Source organism: Geotrypetes seraphini, chromosome 5 (assembly GCF_902459505.1).
Source record: "Geotrypetes seraphini chromosome 5, aGeoSer1.1, whole genome shotgun sequence".
In the NCBI taxonomy this organism is placed as follows: Eukaryota; Metazoa; Chordata; class Amphibia; order Gymnophiona; family Dermophiidae; genus Geotrypetes; species Geotrypetes seraphini.
In genome coordinates, this window is record NC_047088.1 from 202,040,454 (window position 1) to 202,054,419 (window position 13,966).

A 13,966-nucleotide genomic window follows, 5' to 3' on the forward strand; every position below is an offset into this window, starting at 1 on the left:
TGCAAATTTATGCATGTCTAAAATACAATAGCATTTCTAAAATAAATGTCTTAATATTCCACTTAGATTTCACACAATGCATTGCCAGAACATAATGGAATCTGCTTAATGTCCTGGAAACATTTTGCCTTTTTTTTTTTTTAATACTCTTGCTATAAAGTTCAAAATTTCTTCATGTATGAAAATAAAGTGCAACATCATTTTTTCAAGGAGAGAAGGAAAATATTGGTTTGCTTACATATTGGTATTAGCAGTAGATGTCAACCATTCACCGGCCAAGCCAATAATATCCAGTCCACTAGCAAGCTGGTTGAAAAAGCGAGGATGACCTGGAAAGAAGAGGACAACTACATAAAATCTGCCACACATGAATCTGTGAACATCTCCTTCCCTTTCAGCTGTTGCACAGAACCAGAATGTACAGGAAAGAACGTCTGCACTAGCTGAACTGCGAGCACGCCATTTTGTGCCAATTCTGCTGCTTCTTTGCCGTCTTGTTTCCTGGCAAGTACTTACCACAAACTGTAATTCTTTGAAGAAAGGATTTATTGTACCTGAATTCTAAAAATGCTGTGAGTTGCCTTGTGCCTTATTTGGAAAAAGTGAGCTGCGAATCAAAAATTTCCCTTTGCCTTCCCTTCCCCCTCTCATAGCTTCTAGGCAAGCAAGACTGTGATCCACTAACCAACAGGTCACCTAAGTCAGTCACCAATTGTGTGCATAAGTTATAGAACATAAGAACATATGAATTGCCGCTGCTCACGCGATGGCCCCTAGGTCAAGGACCAGTGCCCTAACTGAGACTAGCCTTACCTGCTTACGTTCTGGCTCAGCAGGAACTTGTCTAACTTTGTCTTGAATCCCTAGAGGGTGTTTTCCCCTGTAACAGCCTCCGGAAGAGCATTCCAGTTTTCAGAGAGTGCCCTCTCGTACCTTGGAGAGGGTGAACAACCTGTCTTTATCTACTAAGTCTATTCCCTTCATTATCTTGCATAAATTTTCACTGTTCCCTCTAAGCTGAGCAGGAGTCCTCCACCCACAGTCTCACCAATAGAGGGTGCTGTTTTACTGTCACATTTTTCAATTGTGAGGGACAGGCAAGTTCTGCAGGACTCCAGGGAACATACCTGTCCTTAGCGACTGAAAATATTCCACCCCCTAGTGGTAGCAATGCAGCTGGAGGACACCTGCTCAGCTTAGAGGGAACCTCCTCTCTCATTCTCCTCTTTTCAACGGGAGAAGAGGCCCAGTTTCTCTAATCTCTCACTACGGCAACTCCTCCAGCCCCTTAACCATTTTAGTCGCTCTTCTCTGGATCCTTCCGAGTAGCACTGTGCCTTCTTCATGTACGGCGACCAGTACTGGACGCTGGTATTTATGCACAAGAATTTTACAGTTGTACACATAAGCAATAGTTGGGCAGAAAGCGGTATTCTATAACTTTAGGCCCAGAGTCTCTAACCGGCGCCCTTGTCAGTGGCTGCCGATCATGTGTCAGTCATGTAATGGCTCCAATTAGAGAATTGTGACTCCGGCAAAGGTAGGCACCAGAAATGTAGGCCAGGGTTTTTTAAGCCTACATTTCCAGCACCTACCTTTGATGTGAATTGCGCCTCCATGGGCACTTAACGCAGCCCAACACCACTTCTGGTGTTAGCCATGCCCAGAGTGGTATTAAGTGCTGTAAAGCGCCTACAGAGGCGTGATTCCGGCACTGATTTTTTAGGCATCATCAGGAGCCTTAAAAATCAGTGAAAACCAGTGTTTAAATCGCATTTCTCAATGAGTTTAGGTACCTTACCAGCGTCTATAAAACCGATGCCAACTCACTTAGGACCTGATTCTGTATAGGACTCCCAGTCTCAGCAGCCGCCTAAGTGTCTTTTGAGAATGGCACAAGGTCATCCTATACAGAATCACGTCTGTCCATAACCTCACCTAACCACCCCAATTCTCTAACCAGCATCCATGTCACAGGCACCCATTAGAGAATCGCGTTGCCACTGAGCTGATTGCGGCAAGGGAATCTCCCTGCCCCAATCAGCTGATTGGCAGTGGCAATAGCAGTGAACCCCCGAACTCCCTTCCCGCAAGTTGGCCAGCAGGAGGGATACCCACTCCCTCCTGCTACCACCCCTGAACCCCCACCACACTAACCGCGGCAGGAAGGGTGCCAAATCCCTTCTGCCACATCCCCAAAACAATCCCGGGCAGGAGGAATGCCCATTCCCTCCTGCCAACACCTCCCCCACAACATCCACGGCAGGAAGATTGTCCACTCCCTCCTGCCAGCAACCCCAAACTGAATACATGACCCGCTGAACCCCCCCACCTCTCTGAAACCCACCTGATCCCCCCATACCTTTATCAGCAAGGCTGACCGGAAGGATGCCTATGCCCTCTGGCCGGCAGGCGCCCCCTCTTCAGAATGATGGGCCTTCCCCTTCACAGTGCATCCTGGGATACACCAGGGAGGGGCCTAAGGCTCTGATTGGCCCAGGCACCTAAGGCCCCTCCTATAGGAAGAGCTTTAGGCACCTGGGTCAACTGGAGTTTTAGGTCTCCTTTCCAGTGCATTCTGGGAGGTACTGGGAGTGTCCTAAGATTCCAATTGGTCAGATACCTACAGCCACTCCCATAGTGCCAGCAGAAGGGAGTGATTATTCCAGTATTGTAATAATCTCCAAATTCATAAGGAGAAGTGAGATACTCGGTCCTCAGAGGGTCAAATTACCCAATGGTTCAAATGAACAGAAGCTCATAGATCCCGATCTTCATGGGATCCAAATGTATCTTTTTTTATCTTTATATACTTTTTTATATCAATTTTTCTTTTGTCCATAAATCATTAGTAAAAATGGTTTTTACTTAGCTTTTATCTAGTTTTTAAAGGGGAGCGCCTCCACCAACATGTCCATGTTTCACACGCTTTCCTCAGGGTCGAGGCTCCCAATTATATCTGTAAAACATTTGAATATCAAACATTACTCCTAAACTATTGTTAACTTATGTTTTTAAAAAAACTCTTAGGTATTAATATACTATAGTATGTCTAGTCAAGACTTTTAAACTCATAGCAACTTACTCATGCACACAGTAGAAATCGCTCCATTCGAGATAATTTCATGTCGGTCGGGAGCGTCTGACATCAGTTCCGGTATTTAAACCCTGAAAAAGCTTACTCAGCAAAAGACTCATTGTATGTCTTACCGGAAGAGACTGAAATATGGGAGAAACGTCAATTGATTCAAACTAAAGACATCCAGTCAATTTCTTCATTCAATCCGTTAGGCGATAGAGCATTTAATTCATAAATCCATCTTTGCTCCTTGATGTTAAGAGCTTTTTTATAATTCCCTATTATTACAGAATCTATAATACGCCATTTAATATCTTGCCAGGAATGTTGTTTATTTAGCCAATGATTTACTGTGGGTGCAGTATCCGTTTTCGTATGAACTCTCGATTTATGTTCATTCAGGCGCGTTTTAATCGACCGCTGTGTTCTTCCCACATAAATTTGATCACAAGGGCATTGATTGATATAGACAACATTAGTAGTATTACAATTAGTGATCTCCTTAGATTGTATACTCTTCCCTGTAGATGGATGAGTCCAAATTTCACCTGGAATGGTAAGAGCACACCATTGACAAGTACCGCAACCTCCATGATACCCACGTTGATGAGGGGATATAGGACTCCGGAGTATTTCTTCTATGTTGCGATGTCTTCGAAAAGCAAACATCGGTCTTTCTGGTATACCCTCCAATAATCGAACAACATGCCAATGTTTAAGTAAAATATTTTTTATTTGTATAGACAAAGCAGTGTATTTCTGGACATATACTAAATCACTAGCATTTTGTTGTCTTGTAGAAGCTAACAGTAAATCACGGTTAGCAAATTTAGCCCTTGTGTAAGCTCTTTTAATGATATGAGAAGGATAACCTCTATGGGAAAAACGTTGCCACAATTGTTTTGCTTGACATTTATAATCATCTAGAGAAGAACACAATCGACGAATTCTCAAGAATTGGCTCATAGGGAGATTTGATCGTAATGACAGGGGGTGAAAACTATGATAATCTAAAAAGCTCGCCCTATCCGTATGTTTACGAAAAAGAGAAGTATGGAAAGTATCTTGTGTTTTTCTTATATGAATGTCCAAAAAATTTATTTCATCCTGATGTATATTGGCCGTGAATTTGATGCAAGAATCAATAGTATTGATCCATTCAATGAATAATATTAAGTCTTCTTTAGAGCCCGACCATATGAAGATGACATCATCGAGATATCTTTTCCACAGTTTAATTTGTTGAAATGAAGTTCATTTCAACAAATTAAACTGTGGAAAAGATATCTCGATAGCTCTAAAGAAGACTTAATATTATTCATTGAATGGATCAATACTATTGATTCTTGCATCAAATTCACGGCCAATATACATCAGGATGAAATAAATTTTTTGGACATTCATATAAGAAAAACACAAGATACTTTCCATACTTCTCTTTTTCGTAAACATACGGATAGGGCGAGCTTTTTGGATTATCATAGTTTTCACCCCCTGTCATTACGATCAAATCTCCCTATGAGCCAATTCTTGAGAATTCGTCGATTGTGTTCTTCTCTAGATGATTATAAATGTCAAGCAAAACAATTGTGGCAACGTTTTTCCCATAGAGGTTATCCTTCTCATATCATTAAAAGAGCTTACACAAGGGCTAAATTTGCTAACCGTGATTTACTGTTAGCTTCTACAAGACAACAAAATGCTAGTGTTTTAGTATATGTCCAGAAATACACTGCTTTGTCTATACAATAAAAAGTATCTTACTTAAACATTGGCATGTTGTTCGATTATTGGAGGGTATACCAGAAAGACCGATGTTTGCTTTTCGAAGACATCGCAACATAGAAGAAATACTCCGGAGTCCTATATCCCCTCATCAACGTGGGTATCATGGAGGTTGCGGTAGTTGTCAATGGTGTGCTCTTACCATTCCAGGTAAAATTTGGACTCATCCATCTACAGGGAAGAGTTTACAATCTAAGGAGATCACTAATTGTAATACTACTAATGTTGTCTATATCATTCAATGCCCTTGTGATCAAATTTACGTGGGAAGAACACAGCGGTCGATTAAAACGCGCCTGAATGAACATAAATCGAGAGTTCATTAGAAAACGGATACTGCACCCACAGTAAATCATTGGCTAAATAAACAACATTCCTGGCAAGATATTAAATGGCGTATTATAGATTCTGTAATAATAGGGAAGGAGGGTGGGAATTATAAAAAAGCTCTTAACATCAAGGAGCAAAGATGGATTTATGAATTAAATGCTCTATCGCCTAACGGATTGAATGAAGAAATTGACTGGATGTCTTTAGTTTGAATCAATTGACGTTTCTCCCATATTTCAGTCTCTTCCGGTAAGACATACAATGAGTCTTTTGCTGAGTAAGCTTTTTCAGGGTTTAAATACCGGAACTGATGTCAGACGCTCCCGACCGGCATGAAATTATCTCGAATGGAGCGATTTCTACTGTGTGCATGAGTAAGTTGCTATGAGTTTAAAAGTCTTGACTAGACATACTATAGTATATTAATACCTAAGAGTTTTTTTAAAAACATAAGTTAACAATAGTTTAGGAGTAATGTTTGATATTCAAATGTTTTACAGATATAATTGGGAGCCTCGACCCTGAGGAAAGCGTGTGAAATATGGACATGTTGGTGGAGGCGCTCCCCTTTAAAAACTAGATAAAAGCTAATTAAAAACCATTTTTACTAATGATTTATGGACAAAAGAAAAATTGATATAAAAAAAGTATATAAAGATAAAAAAAGATACATTTGGATCCCATGAAGATCGGGTTCTATGAGCTTCTGTTCATTTGAACCATTGGGTAATTTGACCCTCTGAGGACCGAGTATCTCACTTCTCCTTATGAATTTGGAGATTATTACAATACTGGAATAATTTCTTTTTTTGTCATGATATAACGCATCAATTCCAGTTTCTAGTATAGCCATTTATTGAGGCAGAAGGGAGTGGGCATCCCTCCTGCCGGGATTGTTTCGGGGGTGGTGGCAGGAGAGTTTGGGCATCCTTCCTGCCGTGGACAGTGTGTGTGGGGGTTTGGGGGTAGTGGCAGGAAGAAGTGGGCATCCCTCCTGCCAGCCAACTTGCGGTGGGGTTCAGGGGTTCCCTGCCATGGCCCCTCAGCTGATCATGGCAGGGAGATTTCCTTGCTGCGATCAGTTTAGTGGCCACGTCTATTTGAAATGTAGGCCAGCAAGTGTCAATCGAGGCTCTAGGAAGATGCCTAGGGCCACTTAAGCTTGCCTAAGGCCACTTCCGGGCCACACCATACCCACGCCAAGCCTTGAGGGAGCTTAAGTGGCCCTAGGCACCTCCTTGCATCCGCGACAGATGCCTACAGTGTAGGCGACCTGCCTTGTTTTTTTTTAAAGAAAACATGCGTCCTGAAAGGATGGTTAGATAGCGGTAGGATGCCTACCGCTGCCGATAATCGGGACACCGTTATAGAATTTGGCCCTTAATGTGTAAATCTAAGGGGTATGCCCAGAGACAGGCACATTGACAGGTTCCATATTTATGCAGGTATATTAATGTCTGCTACTAACATGGCATAAGTGGGCACACCTAGAAGTTGGTACGCAAATGTCAACTTATGCTTGTAGTGGAATCTGGGCAACCAGATATCATTATAGAATCAATACTCAGCATGCTATACCTTGGTACCTAACCTTCAGTGACCTGTATAGTAGGAGCTGACCAAATTTCTGTCTCCAATTCAGCACCAAAATCAGTTCAAAATACGGTTTTGGCTGAATATGCCTGTGCATTTTTGGTTGCAACCCAACCACGGGAGTCACTGTGACTAACTCCCAAGGTCTGAATAGCAGGTCCATCATCTCTAGGGCTGAAAGTCAATAATTAAATCTCATTGCAACAAATACTAATAAAATCCTGATAAATATTAATAGAATACTCTGAGGTCTTAACTCTGTGTTAAGTAGAAATTTTTGCTGTAAATCTACCTGATATTACATGTAAAAAGACTTGTTACGTTGTAAAAACTGTCCCAGTATTTCAGGCCTGAACACATAGGTTAGTTGTTTTCGCAGTAAAACACAGCGTGTCATAGCTTTCCTTTTTCACAAGGGATTAACTGAGCATATTGTTTTAGTCCACAATGAGAACATAGCACAAAGAGAACACGTTGCCTACCACGTGATAGTAATAGAAACATTTTGATCACCACTGCTTGAAACTAAGTGCAACCTGCTGGACTGTTGGTAATTATTACAGCCTAATTAATTATTTTCAGTCAGAAGAAATTAATTGCTTATACACTCTACAGTGTTCTTGCAAAACCTCTGCAGGGGATTAGATATATGCGTGTGCTTAGCTATTTCTCACACTCCATTGCCTATCTAAATGATATGCCTACCAGGATTTTCACATTTGTACAGCTGTAACAAGCCATTTCCCTTCCCTATACCATAAACAGAGTAAGTGCATTTACTAGTTCCACACAGTCTGGTAAATTATGTCATCATTAAAAACTTTTTTTCTGCTTACCCTTTTAAATAAAGCCTTCTCTGAAACTGTTTCATCAGCAGTCTCTGGGCGCCTGCATGTTTGATAACTAGACCTGAACCACCTTTTTTTATTGCATTTTCCAAATAAAAGCTGACAATGGGGCCAGTAGCATATTAAGGGGGGGGAGGGGGTGGACCGCGCCAGGTGTCGTCTTCTTAGGGAGCGCTGGCACCTCTCCTCCTCTCTGCCCTCCCCTCAAGTATCCCTTTAAATGTTTGCCTCTTTGAATTTCGATAAAGCGGTATATCAAATTTTAAATAAACCTGAAACAGCATCTTCTGCTTGCTGCTCACACCAGCTTTGGCTCCCTTCTGATATCACTTCCTAGGTCACGGTATCAGGATGGAACATCAGAAGTGAGATGAGGTGGCGCAAGCAACAGATGGGAAGATGCTGCTCAGGTTGTCAAACATTTCAGCAGGTATGCAAGGGTGGGGGGCTCAAGCGACGGGGAAGAGGAGGGGGAGGTGCTCAGCATGGCGATGCCAGATGCCACTGCCCCAGGTGCCAACCTCCCTTCCTACGCCACTGAATGAGCTCCAAAGTGTCTATCGGGACAATAATTTGTCCACTGGTGAATCAGTGTGGCTGCAATTTAGGAGGGGAGGTGGTCCTGGGGCCTGGTAGATTCACTGAAATTAGGGTGAGAAACCTACACGGCAGATAAAGGCCAAATGGCACATCCAGTCTGCCCATCCGCAGCATCCGCTATCTCCTCCTCTCCCTAAGAGATCCCACATGCCTATCCCATGCTTTCTTGAATTCAATCCCACATGCCTGTCAGAAATTTTGAATATGAGGACAACGCTGGCAAACGTATACAGTCTGTTCCCCGCACACGACAAGATGGTTTGGTTAGGCTGGTGTGAGCTGCAACGTCAACTCCAGTAGCTGGAACCTAAAGACAGTACCGGGTGGACTTCTGCAGTCTATGGCCCAGAAATAACAACAAAAAGAGACAATTTAATTTAATCGTGAATTTATAATGTGTGTAACTCTAGGGCAGACTGGATGGACCGTTCAGGTCTTTTAGCTGCTGTCATTTACTATGTTACTTTATGTTACTATTATTACTACTATAATGTGTAACTGCAATGTGGTTGTGGACACGGTTGGGGGCATGGGTAGGCCATAGGCATGCCTAGTACTTACATACTAGGGTTACAATACTATCAGTTACACACCTAACCAGTGGTTTAGCGAGGGTGAGAAGCACCTGGGGTAGTAGCGCCCCTCCTCCGCCCTCATCTCTGCCCCCTGTTCCTTCCCCTATCCCGCATGCCCCTTCCTTTGTACCTCTGGTTGAAGTTGTTGCTCAGGGCAGTCAACAACGTGCTCCTTGTGACCCCCATCAGCTCTCCCTCCGACGTCACTTCCTATGTGTGGCACCCAGAAGTGATGTCAGCGGGAGAGCCAATGGGATCACGAAGAACACGTTGTTGACCGCCGAACAACAACTTCAACTAGAGGTATGGGGGAAGGGAAGGAAGGCACGTGCGTGGAAGGGAGGAATGGGAAGAGGCAGGGGGGTGGAGAGGGGGAGAGGTGCTGGCGCCCCCACTAACATGGCACCCAGGGCGAACCATCCTCATCGCCCCCCCTCCTTACTACACCAGTGCGCCTAACTGACAGCAGTTAGGTGTGAGCATTTACACCAGCCATTCAGCTAGCATAAGTGCTTGCCTAAAGTTAGGCACACAACTTTGGACTTATGTGTATAATTGCCAGTAAAAAATTCACGTTAAGGGCCTGATTCTCGAAAACACTCGTCCCGATGGCAGGCGGTGGTAGGCGTCCTACTGCCATCTGGCAGCCAATCGGAATGCACATTAAAAAAAAAAACAAAACCTCTCCGAGGCAGAACGCCCACATTGTAGGCCTCTGGAGTGTGTCTACAGAGACACACAGTGCATCTACGTAGATGTGTAGTGACGGTTAAACATGCTCAAGGTGGGGCGTGGGTGTGGTTTTGCCCTGAAGTGGCCTTGGGCGGGCTTAAGCGTCACTATGCGTCTACGTAGACACGAGACAGCCGTCTTAAATGTAGGCCAGAAAAATGTAGTAGATACGATTTTCTTTTAGATGCCAACATGTGATTGACATGCAATCGACAGCCGCTTCTTAGGCGGCTGATGTCAGCATCCAAAAGAGAATCAGGCCTTTAGTGCGCAGCATCCTGGTGCCTAACTTTGGGTGACCTTTGCAGAATTACCCCAAAGGCTAAATTGTATATATGGTGCCCCAACAATTGGCACCAAAATAAGTGCTATTCTATAAGCTATAATTAATGTTAGGCAAGATTTATAGAATAGCACTTATGAACCATGTCTAAATATAGTACGGCCATTTCTGCCATGGAAAATGTGATGCGGATGCCCTTATTCTATAATTACACATGTAACTGAAAGTAAGGCCACCCCATCCACCCATGACCTGCCCATTTCCATGGCCCTTTTTGTGAACTGTGTGTAAAATGTAAGTGTGGATCCCGCAACCAAATTTATGCATGTAACTTGTAATTGATTTTAATTAGCACAATAATCACTTAAGAAGCCAATTATTGGCGCTAATTAGCTCATTATTCAATTAAATTGTGCATCTAGTTTGGGTATGTGACCAAAACTGCAGGTGCAGTTTTTAGCGGTTTTTATAGAACTTGGGGGAAATGTATTACTTGGTCAACACATGTAAATTTGTCATTCCAATAAAGTTGTGTGAATGTGACAGGCTCTGTAGCTCAGTGGTTAGAGCACTGGTCTTGTAAAGTTGTGTGAATCTGAATCCGTACTGCGATTCATTTCCCTTGTAGAGGAGAAGCAACGTAAATGTTAGAGCAGTGGGCTAAGATCCAGGGGAGCCCAGTTCAAATCCCACTGTAGCTTCTTATGAGCTTGGGCAAGTCCCTTAACCCTCCACTGCCTCAAGCAGTGGCGTAGCGAGGGTGAGAGGCGCCTGGGGCGGTGGTGCCCCTCTTCCACCCTTTCTCCGCCCCCCCCAACCACAGTTGCTCCTTCCCCACCTCCTCCTGCCACAAGCGCGCCCCTTCCCTTCCCCCGTACCTCTTTAACATTCCCGGTGCAAGCAGCAAGTGAAGTTGAGCAACCCCAATCTGATGCTTGTGCCAGCATTGGTTCTTCCTCTGATGCCACTTCCTAGGCACAGGTCCAGGATGTGACGTCAGATGAAGAGCCGACACTGGTGTGAACAGCAGGTTTGGGTTGCTGCTCGTGCCAGGAACATTAAAGAGGTATAGGGGAATGGAAAAAGGGGGCATGTGATATTAGGAGGGTGGGGAAGAAGGGGGGTGGAGAGGAGGATGGGTGCCGGTACCCCCACCAAGATGGCACCTGGGGAAGACCACTCCTCCTTGGCCCCCCCTTACTAGACCACTGGCCTCAAGTATTAACCTAGGGGTTACATAGAAACATAGAAACACGATGGCAGATAAAGGCCAAATGGCCCATCTAGTCGGCCCATCCTCAGTAACCATTATCTCTTTCTCTCTCCGAGAGATCCCACGTGCCTATCCCAGGCCCTTTTGAATTCAGACACAGTCTCTGTCTCCACCACCTCTTCTGGGAGACTAAAGCTTAGCATGTGCTAATAAACGGTAGTGCACACTTAACGCTGTGTGTCCTATTTTATACCTATGGGCCACATGGCACTTAATGTACACTAATGTCCGTTAGTGCACACTAAGCTCTAGAAAAAGGTCTCCTTGGATTTGAGTCCTCCAGGAAAAATACCTACTGTACCTGAACATATACCATATGCAGGCAGTATATAAGAAATGAAATAAAGTTTTTACTTCTGTTAGAGGACCTAAATCAATTTAAGGCAAATCAGCTCTGCTAGTAAAATTAACAGATGTTAAAAGCCACTCACTTGAAATGCAAATATTGATACATTTATGTAGAAACTTTAGAACTAGCTAGCCATAGATCTGTTTACATTAACTGACAGTAAATTTGCCATACATGAAGGTTTTGTTTCGGTTTGCTGCACTAGACTAACCTGCAGAGATTTATCTTCAGCAGGAAGAGCTAGAGATTTGTGACTTTGGCCCATATTTTAGAAAATTACTTTTATTCCATCCTGTGCCTGCAAGGAAAGTTGCTACTGAGTGAGGCCATTTCAAATAAATCAAGCAGATTTTTTGCAGCCTCGACTCTCCACCCTACTGAGTAACCTAAATAGTGTAGGCAAGGAGCCTGTAGGGGATGCTAGTGCAGTGCTGGTACTGACTTCCTTTTAAGGCAGACTATCTTGTTTCGTTCCGCTGCTGTGTGTATCTGCAGCTGCCCACCATGGGGTGAAGGGCAGGACTGACTTCAAAATAGCTAAAGATCCAGGGAAGAAGGCAAAAGCATTCTTTCCTACCATTTTCACCAAGCAACACTTTCACTGTTCTCATAGTGAATACACCTGTCTGTCTGTCTATTCATCTATCTAAATCAGTGTCCCACAAACTATCTCGAGCCGCAGCGCACTAAACACAGTGGCCATGGCTCGAGGCATCTGTAAGTGAGTTGACGTCGCCTTGATGACATCACGCACATGCGTGATGTCATCACATTAATGTCTCCACATGAACGAAGGCCCTCCAGACAGGCCCTGAGATGCCAGAAGAGAGTGCCAGCAAGGAAGAGGGCCGGAGAGAAGGAGAGGCAATGGTGATGGCTGATTGTCTACAGGACATGCCTCTTGCCACGAGAACCACGTCCTGTAGGCTATCAGCTGGCGATGGTGCCTCTCCTCCTCCGCAGTGTGCCTTGGCAACCTGAAATCTCAGGAGGCACACAGTTTGCGATACACTGATCTAAATCACAAGCTTTTTCTCACCTGTCGCTCTCCAGATGCAGGCAGCTTAGATTGTGGGGAATGCCTCCCCTCTTGTCTAAAAACTGAGAACGAAATATCTTACAGCTAAAATGACTGACAAAGCAAATGCTAGTTGGATTTAGAGGAGAGGTTATCAAGGGGCAGTAAAAGATGGGCTATTATTGCACCTTGATTTACCATGGGATTCACTAATTTGTGCTATCACAGTACCATAGGTTACTGACTCCCGTGGTACATACATAATGCTGATTACAAGCAATCTCACAAGCAGTGTTATGCCACTATTTCAGGAAAATCAAGAGCATGACCCCTAGTGGAAGTACAATGAGACTACCACTAGGGGTTGATGGCACCATTTGGGAACCTGGTGCCAGCGAAGGCAAGAGTGACTGGGAATCACTCCTGCCTGGACCTCTATTGGTGGATGGGGTTTGGCATGACTGGGGGGTGGAGGCGGCTTCAGGAAGTGAATATGAGATGGGGAGGGGGGTGCTTGGGAAGCAGATAATTTGAAATGTGGTTGGTTTGTTTAAGATTCAGCCCAAGGGAATCAGGCAGCTTGATGATCCCGTGATGGTAAAAGAAAGCCAGCTTTTTGCAGAGGTTATTTTTCTGACTATAATGTGGCTTGCAGTATTATAGAACTTGTAGAGTAAATAGATAAGAACATAAGAATAGCTTTACTGGGTCAGACCAATGGTCCATCAAGCCCAGTAGCCCGTTCTCACGGTGGCCGATCCAGGTCCCTAGTACCTGGCCAAAACCCACGGAGTAGCAACATTCCATGCTACCGATCCAGGGCAAGAAGTGGCTTTCCCCAAGTCTTTCTTGCATACATTTGCATACTTTGCATTTCATTACTATGTACCGTGGGATAACCAAAATAACATTGTATTACAGCAGTGCAACCTGCATTAGAGCCCTATAAGCATTAAGAGGAAAATTATAGGGGTTAGTGCCCTAAAGCAGTTTGCTAACTACTATCTCACCTTAGCCCTTAGTAATAATAATATCATCTTAAGTGTTCATGTCTTATTTTAAATCATGGCTTGCTGAAATCCACTGGCTTCTATAATCAGGAAATATTTCTAACTCAGAGCATTCATGCTCATCTTTTGGTCTAATGATACTTCACCCTTAAGACATTAAGACCCGGATTCTTTAAATGGCACCTTTATTGGGGTGAGGCTGCCTTAACAATCATGCAACGGCGCCATTTACAGAATCGTGGCTATGTGAAAGGTAGGCGCCGGAAATATAGGTCAAGGTTTTCAAGGCCTATGTTTCCAGCACCTACCTTTCACAAGAATCATGTCTATGGAGGTGCCTTATGACGCCTAATGCCACATCTGGCATTAGGCATCGTAAGGCGCTTCCATAGGCATGATAACGGTGCTCTTTTGGGAGGTGCCCTTAGGTGCCTCCATTTTTTAAATGGTATCAATTAAGGTCTCAATGTAAGACATTGATTAAGGTATCC

General features: G+C 43.9%; 1 protein-coding gene across 2 annotated transcripts in view; it reads right to left on the reverse strand.

Annotated features, from left to right (window-relative positions):
• GAD1 (glutamate decarboxylase 1) overlaps positions 1-13,966 on the reverse strand; it is a 115,414-nt gene that overhangs the window by 73,619 nt on the left and 27,829 nt on the right. For both annotated transcript variants that reach the window (XM_033947105.1, XM_033947106.1), the window contains exon 6: positions 239-329. In XM_033947105.1, the coding sequence (XP_033802996.1) occupies positions 239-329 (91 nt within the window). The remainder of the gene's footprint in view (positions 1-238; positions 330-13,966) is intronic.